This window comes from Oncorhynchus masou, chromosome 3, assembly GCF_036934945.1.
Source record: "Oncorhynchus masou masou isolate Uvic2021 chromosome 3, UVic_Omas_1.1, whole genome shotgun sequence".
In the NCBI taxonomy this organism is placed as follows: Eukaryota; Metazoa; Chordata; class Actinopteri; order Salmoniformes; family Salmonidae; genus Oncorhynchus; species Oncorhynchus masou.
In genome coordinates, this window is record NC_088214.1 from 3,981,102 (window position 1) to 3,993,774 (window position 12,673).

The following is a 12,673-nucleotide window of genomic DNA, read 5'->3' on the forward strand; positions in this document are numbered from 1 at the left end:
CTGAGATGATGAGGGAGAGGGAGAGAGGGATGAGACTGAGATGATGAGGGAGAGGAGAGAGGGATGAGACTGAGATGATGAGGGAGAGGGAGAGAGGGATGAGACAGAGAGATGATGAGGGAGAGGGAGAGAGGGATGAGACTGAGATGATGAGGGAGGAGAGAGGGATAAGACAGAGAGATGATGAGGGAGAGGGAGAGAGGGATGAGACTGAGATGATGAGGGAGAGGGGAGAGAGAGGGATGAGACTGAGATGATGAGGGAGAGAGGGATGAGACAGAGATGAGGGAGAGAGGGATGAGACAGAGATGATGAGGGAGAGGGAGAGAGGGATGAGACAGAGATGATGAGGGAGAGAGGGATGAGACTGAGATACAAAGAGGGAGAGAGGGATGAGACAGAGACGGTGAGGGAGAGAGGGATGAGACAGAGAGATGATGAGGGAGGGAGGAGGGATAAGACAGAGAGATGATGAGGGAGAGGGAGAGAGGGATGAGACTGAGATGATGAGGGAGAGGAGAGAGGGATGAGACTGAGAGATGATGAGACTGAGATGATGAGGGGAGAGAGGGATGAGACTGAGATGATGAGGAGAGGGAGAGAGGGATGAGACTGAGATGATGAGGGAGAGGGAGAGAGGGATGAGACAGAGAGATGATGAGGGAGAGGGGAGAGGGATGAGACTGAGATGATAAGACAGGAGATGAGGGAGAGGGAGAGAGGGATGAGACTGAGATGATGAGGGAGAGAGGGATGAGACAGAGAGATGATGAGGGAGAGGGAGAGAGGGATGAGACTGAGGGAGAGGGAGAGAGGGATGAGATGAGGGGAGAGGGAGAGAGGGATGAGACTGAGATGATGAGGGAGAGGGAGAGAGGGATGAGACTGAGATGATGAGGGAGAGGGAGAGAGGGATGAGACTGAGATAATGAGGGAGAGGGAGAGGGATGAGACTGAGAGATGATGAGGGAGAGGAGAGAGGGATGAGACTGAGATGATGAGGGAGAGGGAGAGAGGGATGAGACTGAGATGATGAGGGAGAGGGAGAGAGGGATGAGACTGAGATGATGAGGGAGAGGGAGAGAGGGATGAGACTGAGATGATGAGGGAGAGAGGGATGAGACAGAGAGATGATGAGGGAGAGGGAGAGAGGGATGAGACAGAGAGATGATGAGGGAGAGGGAGAGAGGGATGAGACAGAGAGATTATGAGGGAGAGGGAGAGAGGGATAAGACAGAGAGATGATGAGGGAGAGGGAGAGAGGGATGAGACTGAGATGATGAGGGAGAGGGAGAGAGGGATGAGACAGAGAGATGATGAGGGAGAGGGAGAGAGGGATAAGACAGAGAGATGATGAGGGAGAGGGAGAGAGGGATGAGACAGAGATGAAGGGGGAGAGGGAGAGAGGGATGAGACAGAGATGATGAGGGAGAGGGAGAGAGGGATGAGACAGAGATGATGGGGGAGAGGGAGAGAGGGATGAGACAGAGATGATGAGGGAGAGGGAGAGAAGGATGAGACAGAGATGATGAGGGAGAGAGGGATGAGACAGAGATGATGAGGGAGAGGGAGAGAGGGATGAGACAGAGATGATGAGGGAGAGGGATGAGACAGAGATGATGAGGGAGAGAGGGATGAGACAGAGATGATGAGGGAGAGAGGGATGAGACAGAGATGATGAGGAGAGGGAGAGAGGGATGAGGCAGAGACGGTGAGGGAGAGAGGGATGAGACAGAGATGATGAGGGAGAGGGAGAGAGGGAAGAGACAGAGATGATGAGGGAGAGAGGGATGAGACAGAGATGATGAGGGAGAGAGGGATGAGACAGAGACGGTGAGGGAGAGAGGGATGAGACAGAGATGATGAGGGAGAGGGAGAGAGGGATGAGACAGAGATGATGAGGGAGAGAGGGATGAGACAGAGACGGTGAGGGAGAGAGGGATGAGACAGAGATGATGAGGGAGAGGGAGAGAGGGATGAGACAGAGATGATGAGGGAGAGAGGGATGAGACTGAGATACAAGAGGGAGAGAGGGATGAGACAGAGACGGTGAGGGAGAGAGGGATGAGACAGAGACGGTGAGGGAGAGAGGGATGAGACAGAGATGATGAGGGAGAGAGGGATGAGACTGAGATACAAGAGGGAGAGAGGGATGAGACAGAGATGATGAGGGAGAGAGGGATGAGACAGAGACGGTGAGGGAGAGAGGGATGAGACAGAGATGATGAGGGAGAGAGGGATGAGACAGAGGTGGAGAGGGAGAGAGGGATGAGACAGAGATGGAGAGGGAGAGAGGGATGAGACAGAGATACAAGAGGGGAGAGGGATGAGGCAGAGAGACGGAGAGGGAGAGAGGGATGAGACAGAGATGGAGAGGGAGAGAGGGATGAGACAGAGATACAAGAGGGAGAGAGGGATGAGACAGAGATGGAGAGGGAGAGAGGGATGAGACAGAGGTGGAGAGGGAGAGAGAGATGAGACAGAGATGGAGAGGGAGAGAGGGATGAGACAGAGGTGGAGAGGGAGAGAGGGATGAGACAGAGATGGAGAGGGAGAGAGGGATGAGACAGAGATGGAGAGGGAGAGGGATGAGACAGAGGTGGAGAGGGAGAGAGGGATGAGACAGAGATGGAGAGGGAGAGAGGGATGAGACAGAGATGGAGAGGGAGAGAGGGATGAGACAGAGACCGTGCGGGAGAAAGGGATGAGACTGAAACGTTTACAGGGCTGAATCCCAAAATAAATTATGTTTACATGAATATTCTCAATGAGGAGAGAGGGGAGAGGGGGAAGAGAGAGGAGAGGAGAAGAGAGAGGAGAGAGGGGAAGAGAGATTGAGGAAGAGAAGGATGAGAAAGGAGAAAGTTGTAATCAAATAAATATAAGCTATAAAAGGTAGGGTGTAAGATGTACACTATCCTGGATCTCACATGTAGTTGTTGTAGTTGAAGAGAGGAGAGACGGATGAGAGACTCAGAAGGAAAGTGGGGAAGAGAGGAGGGATAGTTATTGAGCTCACATACGGTGGGTTATGAGGGGTTATAAGAGGTTATAAGGTGTCTCACATGCAGTTGTTGTAGTTGGAGACGACCCCAGAGCCCTCTGCCCTGGTAGGGTGTTTGAAGCAGGGGTTGTTGGCATTACAGAAGATACCCTGGATCCATGGGATGATACCTGTGGAAGGCATGGCCTTGTTGGGGAAGTGACCTGGAGAGACAAGACGGGGAGTGAAAGATAAAGAATAACAAATATATTAATTACTTGAGCACTGAAGAAACATGAGAAGCAGTCAGACCAGGTTCAAACTGAAAACAACCTTCAAAACTCTTTATCAAGAGGATTTCATTCATTCCGATCAGCTATATTTGCTTCAGTCATTTCTGTGATAGAAACCATTTTCAGGTCCCCCAGACTCTATAAGATACTAATACACGGTACAGAGAGAAATAGTTCAAAGTGAGTCTTACATTCATGTTGTTTGTAAAGAGGGTTGGCTTTCCTCAACCACACCAGACCAATGAACAGAACCACCGGCCACAGAATCTCCACCAGGAAGCGGATCTGAACAGAGATGTGGGAGAGAATTTACTTACATACAGTATATGTATTAATATAACTGAATAGTGTAATAACTTTCGTATTAACTGTTGTAACAGCTGTTGTAACAGCTGTTGTAACAGCTGTTGTAATAGCTGTTGTAATAGCTGTTGTAATAGCTGTTCTAATAGCTGTTGTAATAGCTGTTGTAATAGCTGTTGTAATAGCTGTTGTAATAGCTGTTATACTATCTGTTCTAATAGCTGTTCTAATAGCTGTTATACTAGCTGTTGTAATAGCTGTTGTAATAGCTGTTGTACTAGCTGTTGTAATAGCTGTTGTAATAGCTGTTGTAATAGCTTACAGCTGAGGAAGCAGATATATCAACTGAGGAAACGGATATATCAACTGAGGAAGCGGATATATTAACTGAGGAAGCAGATATATTAGCTGAGGAAGCAGATATATCAACTGAGGAAGCAGATATATCAACTGAGGAAGCAGATATATCAACTGAGGAAGCAGATATATCAACTGAGGAAGCAGGTATATCAACTGAGGAAGCAGATATATCAACTGAGGACGCAGATATATCAACTGAGGAAGCAGATATATCAACAGAGGAAGCAGGTATATTAACTGAGGAAGCAGGTATATTAACTGAGGACGCAGGTATATTAAGAGGAAGCAGATATATCAACCGAGGAAGCAGATATATCAACAGAGGAAGCAGGTATATTAACTGAGGAAGCAGGTATATTAACTGAGGAAGCAGGTGTATTAACTGAGGAAGCAAATATATTAACTGAGGAAGCAGATATATTAACTGAGGAAGCAGATATATTAACTGAGGAAGCAGATATATCAACTGAGGAAGCAGATATATCAACTGAGGAAGCAGATATATCAACTGAGGAAGCAGATATATCAACTGAGGAAGCAGATATATCAACTGAGGAAGCAGGTATATTAACTGAGGAAGCAAATATATCAACTGAGGAAGCAGATATATCAACTAAGGAAGCAGATATATCAACTGAGGAAGCAGATATATCAACTGAGGAAGCAGATATATCAACTGAGGAAGCAGGTATATTAACTGAGGAAGCAGGTATATCAACTGAGGAAGCAGATATATCAACTGAGGACGCAGATATATCAACTGAGGAAGCAGATATATCAACAGAGGAAGCAGGTATATTAACTGAGGAAGCAGGTATATTAACTGAGGAAGCAGGTATATTAACTGAGGACGCAGGTATATTAACTGAGGAAGCAGATATATCAACTGAGGAAGCAGATATATCAACTGAGGAGGCAGATATATTAACTGAGGAAGCAAATATATCAACTGAGGAAGCAGATATATCAACAGAGGAAGCAGGTATATTAACTGAGGAAGCAGGTATATTAACTGAGGACGCAGGTATATTAACTGAGGAAGCAGATATATCAACTGAGGAAGCAGATATATCAACAGAGGAAGCAGGTATATTAACTGAGGAAGCAGGTATATTAACTGAGGAAGCAGGTGTATTAACTGAGGAAGCAAATATATTAACTGAGGAAGCAGATATATTAACTGAGGAAGCAGATATATTAACTGAGGAAGCAGATATATCAACTGAGGAAGCAGATATATCAACTGAGGAAGCAGATATATCAACTGAGGAAGCAGATATATCAACTGAGGAAGCAGGTATATTAACTGAGGAAGCAAATATATCAACTGAGGAAGCAGATATATCAACTAAGGAAGCAGATATATCAACTGAGGAAGCAGATATATCAACTGAGGAAGCAGATATATCAACTGAGGAAGCAGGTATATTAACTGAGGAAGCAGGTATATCAACTGAGGAAGCAGATATATCAACTGAGGACGCAGATATATCAACTGAGGAAGCAGATATATCAACAGAGGAAGCAGGTATATTAACTGAGGAAGCAGGTATATTAACTGAGGACGCAGGTATATTAACTGAGGAAGCAGATATATCAACTGAGGAAGCAGATATATCAACTGAGGAGGCAGATATATTAACTGAGGAAGCAAATATATCAACTGAGGAAGCAGATATATCAACAGAGGAAGCAGGTATATTAACTGAGGAAGCAGGTATATTAACTGAGGACGCAGGTATATTAACTGAGGAAGCAGATATATCAACTGAGGAAGCAGATATATCAACTGAGGAAGCAGATATATCAACAAAGGAAGCAGGTATTTTAACTGAGGAAGCAGATATATTAACTGAGGAAGCAAATACATCAACTGAGGAAGCAGATATATCAACTGAGGAAGCAGTTATATTAACTGAGGAAGCAGGTGTATTAACTGAGGAAGCAAATATATTAACTAAGGAAGCAGATATATCAACCGAGGAAGCAGATATTTTAACTGAAGAAGCAGGTATATTAACTGAGGAAGCAAATATATTAACTGAGGAAGCAGATATATTATCTGAGGAAGCAGATATATTAACTGAGGAAGCAGATATATCAACTGAGGAAGCAGATATATCAACTGAGGAAGCAGATATATCAACTGAGGAAGCAGATATATCAACTGAGGAAGCAGATATATCAACTGAGGAAGCAGATATATCAACTGAGGAAGCAGATATATCAACTGAGGAAGCAGATATATCAACTGAGGAAACGGATATATCAACTGAGGAAGCGGATATATTAACTGAGGAAGCAGATATATTAGCTGAGGAAGCAGATATATCAACTGAGGAAGCAGATATATCAACTGAGGAAGCAGATATATCAACTGAGGAAGCAGATATATCAACTGAGGAAGCAGGTATATCAACTGAGGAAGCAGATATATCAACTGAGGACGCAGATATATCAACTGAGGAAGCAGATATATCAACAGAGGAAGCAGGTATATTAACTGAGGAAGCAGGTATATTAACTGAGGACGCAGGTATATTAACTGAGGAAGCAGATATATCAACTGAGGAAGCAGATATATCAACAGAGGAAGCAGGTATATTAACTGAGGAAGCAGGTATATTAACTGAGGAAGCAGGTGTATTAACTGAGGAAGCAAATATATTAACTGAGGAAGCAGATATATTAACTGAGGAAGCAGATATATTAACTGAGGAAGCAGATATATCAACTGAGGAAGCAGATATATCAACTGAGGAAGCAGATATATCAACTGAGGAAGCAGATATATCAACTGAGGAAGCAGGTATATTAACTGAGGAAGCAAATATATCAACTGAGGAAGCAGATATATCAACTAAGGAAGCAGATATATCAACTGAGGAAGCAGATATATCAACTGAGGAAGCAGATATATCAACTGAGGAAGCAGGTATATTAACTGAGGAAGCAGATATATCAACTGAGGACGCAGATATATCAACTGAGGAAGCAGATATATCAACAGAGGAAGCAGGTATATTAACTGAGGAAGCAGGTATATTAACTGAGGACGCAGGTATATTAACTGAGGAAGCAGATATATCAACTGAGGAAGCAGATATATCAACTGAGGAGGCAGATATATCAACAGAGGAAGCAGGTATATTAACTGAGGAAGCAGGTATATTAACTGAGGAAGCAAATATATCAACTGAGGAAGCAGATATATCAACAGAGGAAGCAGGTATATTAACTGAGGAAGCAGGTATTTTAACTGAGGACGCAGGTATATTAACTGAGGAAGCAGATATATCAACTGAGGAAGCAGATATATCAACTGAGGAAGCAGATATATCAACTGAGGAAGCAGATATATCAACTGAGGAAGCAGATATATCAACTGAGGAAGCAGATATATCAACAGAGGAAGCAGGTATATTAACTGAGGAAGCAGGTATATTAACTGAGGACGCAGGTATATTAACTGAGGAAGCAGATATATCAACTGAGGAAGCAGATATATCAACTGAGGAAGCAGATATATCAACAGAGGAAGCAGGTATATTAACTGAGGAAGCAGGTATATTAACTGAGGACGCAGGTATATTAACTGAGGAAGCAGATATATCAACTGAGGAAGCAGATATATCAACAGAGGAAGCAGGTATATTAACTGAGGAAGCAGGTATATTAACTGAGGAAGCAGGTGTATTAACTGAGGAAGCAAATATATTAACTGAGGAAGCAGATATATTAACTGAGGAAGCAGATATATTAACTGAGGAAGCAGATATATCAACTGAGGAAGCAGATATATCAACTGAGGAAGCAGATATATCAACTGAGGAAGCAGATATATCAACTGAGGAAGCAGATATATCAACTGAGGAAGCAGGTATATTAACTGAGGAAGCAAATATATCAACTGAGGAAGCAGATATATCAACTAAGGAAGCAGATATATCAACTGAGGAAGCAGATATATCAACTGAGGAAGCAGATATATCAACTGAGGAAGCAGGTATATTAACTGAGGAAGCAGGTATATCAACTGAGGAAGCAGATATATCAACTGAGGACGCAGATATATCAACTGAGGAAGCAGATATATCAACAGAGGAAGCAGGTATATTAACTGAGGAAGCAGGTATATTAACTGAGGACGCAGGTATATCAACTGAGGAAGCAGATATATCAACTGAGGAAGCAGATATATCAACTGAGGAGGCAGATATATCAACAGAGGAAGCAGGTATATTAACTGAGGAAGCAGGTATATTAACTGAGGAAGCAAATATATCAACTGAGGAAGCAGATATATCAACAGAGGAAGCAGGTATATTAACTGAGGAAGCAGGTATTTTAACTGAGGACGCAGGTATATTAACTGAGGAAGCAGATATATCAACTGAGGAAGCAGATATATCAACTGAGGAAGCAGATATATCAACAAAGGAAGCAGGTATTTTAACTGAGGAAGCAGATATATTAACTGAGGAAGCAAATACATCAACTGAGGAAGCAGATATATCAACTGAGGAAGCAGTTATATTAACTGAGGAAGCAGGTGTATTAACTGAGGAAGCAAATATATTAACTGAGGAAGCAGATATATCAACCGAGGAAGCAGATATTTTAACTGAAGAAGCAGGTATATTAACTGAGGAAGCAAATATATTAACTGAGGAAGCAGATATATTATCTGAGGAAGCAGATATATTAACTGAGGAAGCAGATATATCAACTGAGGAAGCAGATATATCAACTGAGGAAGCAGATATATCAACTGAGGAAGCAGATATATCAACTGAGGAAGCAGATATATCAACTGAGGAAGCAGATATATCAACTGAGGAAGCAGATATATCAACTGAGGAAGCAAATATATCAACTGAGGAAGCAGATATATTATCTGAGGAAGCAGATATATTAACTGAGGAAGCAGATATATCAACTGAGGAAGCAGATATATCAACTGAGGAAGCAGATATATCAACTGAGGAAGCAGATATATCAACTGAGGAAGCAGATATATCAACTGAGGAAGCAGATATATCAACTGAGGAAGCAGATATATCAACTGAGGAAGCAGATATATCAACTGAGGAAGCAGATATATCAACTGAGGAAGCAGATATATCAACTGAGGAAGCAGATATATCAACTGAGGAAGCAGATATATCAACTGAGGAAGCAGATATATCAACTGAGGAAGCAGATATATCAACTGAGGAAGCAGATATATCAACTGAGGAAGCAGATATATCAACTGAGGAAGCAAATATATCAACTGAGGAAGCAGATATATCAACTGAGGAAGCAAATATATCAACTGAGGAAGCAGATATATCAACTGAGGAAGCAAATATATTAACTGAGGAAGCAAATATATGACACACCATGGAGGGTGTTAAGTGAACTTTTTCGTTGTTGATTTACTCAAAGGAACAATACTTTGATTAAACAACACTGTGTTGATAAAAGACAGTTGGCATAGCGAGTTAGCAGTACCTTCTGTCTCTTGCGTAGAGTCCAATTCTTCCACAGCAGAAGGCGAATCTGACTCCTTGTATTCATCACTCTGCTTCTCAAGCCCTCAACGGGTCCTGTCACACTGTCAAACCTGGGGAATGCACAACTTTCAATAGTAGGGTAATGTTCACCACTTTGTGTCAAACAGATGATTCAGACGAGTGGTGTGCGTGCGCGGGGTGTGTGTGTGTGCGCGTGCGTGTTCGTGTGTGTGTGTGTGTCAGGTGCACTGCACGTGTGCTCCTCCACTTCAGAAAACGTCAGACGTGTCAGTTGAATGGTTCAGTACACGTCCAGTCACTACTGGCTTGGAGCGACAGGAGAAATAGATGGACTATGACATGGCAGACTGATGTACTAGGCACACGTCCAGTAACTACTGGCTTGGAGCGACAGGAGAAATAGATGGACTATGACATGGCAGACTGATGTACTAGGTAGACGTCCAGTCACTACTGGCTTGGAGCGACAGGAGAAATAGATGGACTATGACATGGCAGACTGATGTACTAGGTACACGTCCAGTAACTACTGGCATGGAGCGACAGGAGAAATAGATGGACTATGACATGGCAGAGTGATGTACTAGGTAGACGTCCAGTAACTACTGGCATGGAGCGACAGGAGAAATAGATGGACTATGACATGGCAGAGTGATGTACTAGGTAGACGTCCAGTAACTACTGTCATCCTCTCATCCTGTCATCCTGTCATCCTGTCATCCTCTCATCCTCTCATCCTGTCATCCTGTCATCCTCTCATCCTGTCATCCTCTCATCCTCTCATCCTCTCATCCTCTCATCCTGTCATCCTGTCATCCTCTCATCCTGCCTTCATGTCATCCTGTCATCCTGTCATCATGTCATCCTCTCATCCTCTCATCCTGTCATCCTCTCATCCTCTCATCCTGCCTTCATGTCATCCTGTCATCCTCTCATCCTCTCATCATGTCATCCTGTCATCCTGTCATCCTGTCATCCTGTCATCCTGTCATCCTCTCATCCTCTCATCCTCTCATCCTGTCATCCTCTCATCCTCTCATCCTGTCATCCTCTCATCCTCTCATCCTGTCATCCTCTCATCCTCTCATCCTGTCATCCTCTCATCCTCTCATCCTCTCATCCTGTCATCCTCTCATCCTCTCATCCTGTCATCCTCTCATCCTGTCATCCTGTCATCCTGTCATCCTCTCATCCTGTCATCCTCTCATCCTCTCATCCTGCCTTCATGTCATCCTGTCATCCTCTCATCCTCTCATCCTCCCATCCTGTCATCCTCCCATCCTGTCATCCTCTCATCCTCTCATCCTGTCATCCTCTCATCCTGTCATCCTCTCATCCTCTCATCCTCTCATCCTGTCATCCTCTCATCCTCTCATCCTGTCATCCTCTCATCCTCTCATCCTGTCATCCTCTCATCCTCTCATCCTGTCATCCTCTCATCCTGTCATCCTCTCATCCTGTCATCCTGTCATCCTCTCATCCTGTCATCCTGTCATCCTGTCATCCTGTCATCCTCTCATCCTCTCATCCTCTCATCCTGTCATCCTGTCATCCTCTCATCCTCTCATCCTGTCATCCTCTCATCCTGTCATCCTCTCATCCTCTCATCCTGTCATCCTGTCATCCTCTCATCCTGTCATCCTCTCATCCTGTCATCCTCTCATCCTCTCATCCTCTCATCCTCTCATCCTGTCATCCTCTCATCCTCTCATCCTCTCATCCTGTCATCCTCTCATCCTCTCATCCTGTCATCCTCTCATCCTCTCATCCTGTCATCCTCTCATCCTCTCATCCTGTCATCCTCTCATCCTCTCATCCTCTCATCCTCTCATCCTGTCATCCTCTCATCCTCTCATCCTCTCATCCTCTCATCCTGCCATCCTCTCATCCTCTCATCCTCTCATCCTGTCATCCTCTCATCCTGTCATCCTCTCATCCTGTCATCCTCTCATCCTCTCATCCTGTCATCCTCTCATCCTCTCATCCTGTCATCCTGTCATCCTCTCATCCTGTCATCCTCTCATCCTCTCATCCTCTCATCCTGTCATCCTCTCATCCTCTCATCCTGTCATCCTGTCATCCTCTCATCATGTCATCCTCTCATCCTCTCATCCTGTCATCCTCTCATCCTGTCATCCTCTCATCCTCTCATCCTGTCATCCTCTCATCCTCTCATCCTCTCATCCTCTCATCCTGTCATCCTCTCATCCTCTCATCCTCTCATCCTCTCATCCTCTCATCCTCTCATCCTGCCATCCTCTCATCCTCTCATCCTCTCATCCTGTCATCCTCTCATCCTCTCATCCTGTCATCCTGTCATCCTCTCATCCTGTCATCCTCTCATCCTCTCATCATGTCATCCCCTCATCCTGTCTTCCTGCCATTGCCAAACCCAACCAGCCAACTGTACCAGAATATGTCCACCGTAACAACACAGTAAATAATCCTGTCCAGAGACATGGAAGGAATCAACACAGTAACTAGCCCTGTCCAGAGACATGGAAGGAATCAACACAGTAACTAGCCCTGTCCAGAGACATGATAAAGAATCAACACAGTAACTAGCCCTGTCCAGAGACATGATAAAAATAAACACAGTAACTAGCCCTATCTAGAGACATGATAAAGAATCAACACAGTAACTAGCCCTGTCCAGAGACATGATAAAGAATCAACACAGTAACTAGCCCTGTCCAGAGACATGATAAGGAATCAACACAGTAACTAGCCCTGTCCAGAGACATGATAAAGAATCAACACAGTAACTAGCCCTGTCCAGAGACATGGAAGGAATCAACACAGTAACTAGCCCTGTCCAGAGACATGATAAAGAATCAACACAGTAACTAGCCCTGTCCAGAGACATGGAAGGAATCAACACAGTAACTAGCCCTGTCCAGAGACATGATAAGGAATCAACACAGTAACTAGCCCTATCCAGAGACATGATAAAGAATCAACACAGTAACCAGCCCTGTCCAGAGACATGGAAGGAATCAACACAGTAACTAGCCCTGTCCAGAGACATGGAAGGAATCAACACAGTAACTAGCCCTGTCCAGAGACATGATAAAGAATCAACACAGTAACTAGCCCTGTCCAGAGACATGGAAGGAATCAACACAGTAACTAGCCCTGTCCAGAGACATGATAAAGAATCAACACAGTAACTAGCCCTGTCCAGAGACATGGAAGGAATCAACACAGTAACTAGC

At 44.1% G+C, this 12,673-nt stretch overlaps 1 protein-coding gene across 1 annotated transcript in view; it reads right to left on the reverse strand.

Moving 5' to 3' along the window:
• The window catches only part of abca4a (ATP-binding cassette, sub-family A (ABC1), member 4a), a 28,098-nt gene extending 18,597 nt beyond the window's left edge, over positions 1 to 9,501 (reverse strand). Inside the window, exons 1-3 of the mRNA XM_064943813.1 lie at positions 9,436 to 9,501; positions 3,468 to 3,561; positions 3,066 to 3,207 (exon numbers count right to left, since the gene is read on the reverse strand). Of these exons, the coding sequence (XP_064799885.1) occupies positions 3,066 to 3,207; positions 3,468 to 3,561; positions 9,436 to 9,501 (302 nt within the window). The remainder of the gene's footprint in view (positions 1 to 3,065; positions 3,208 to 3,467; positions 3,562 to 9,435) is intronic.
• Positions 9,502 to 12,673: the final 3,172 nt, after the last annotated feature.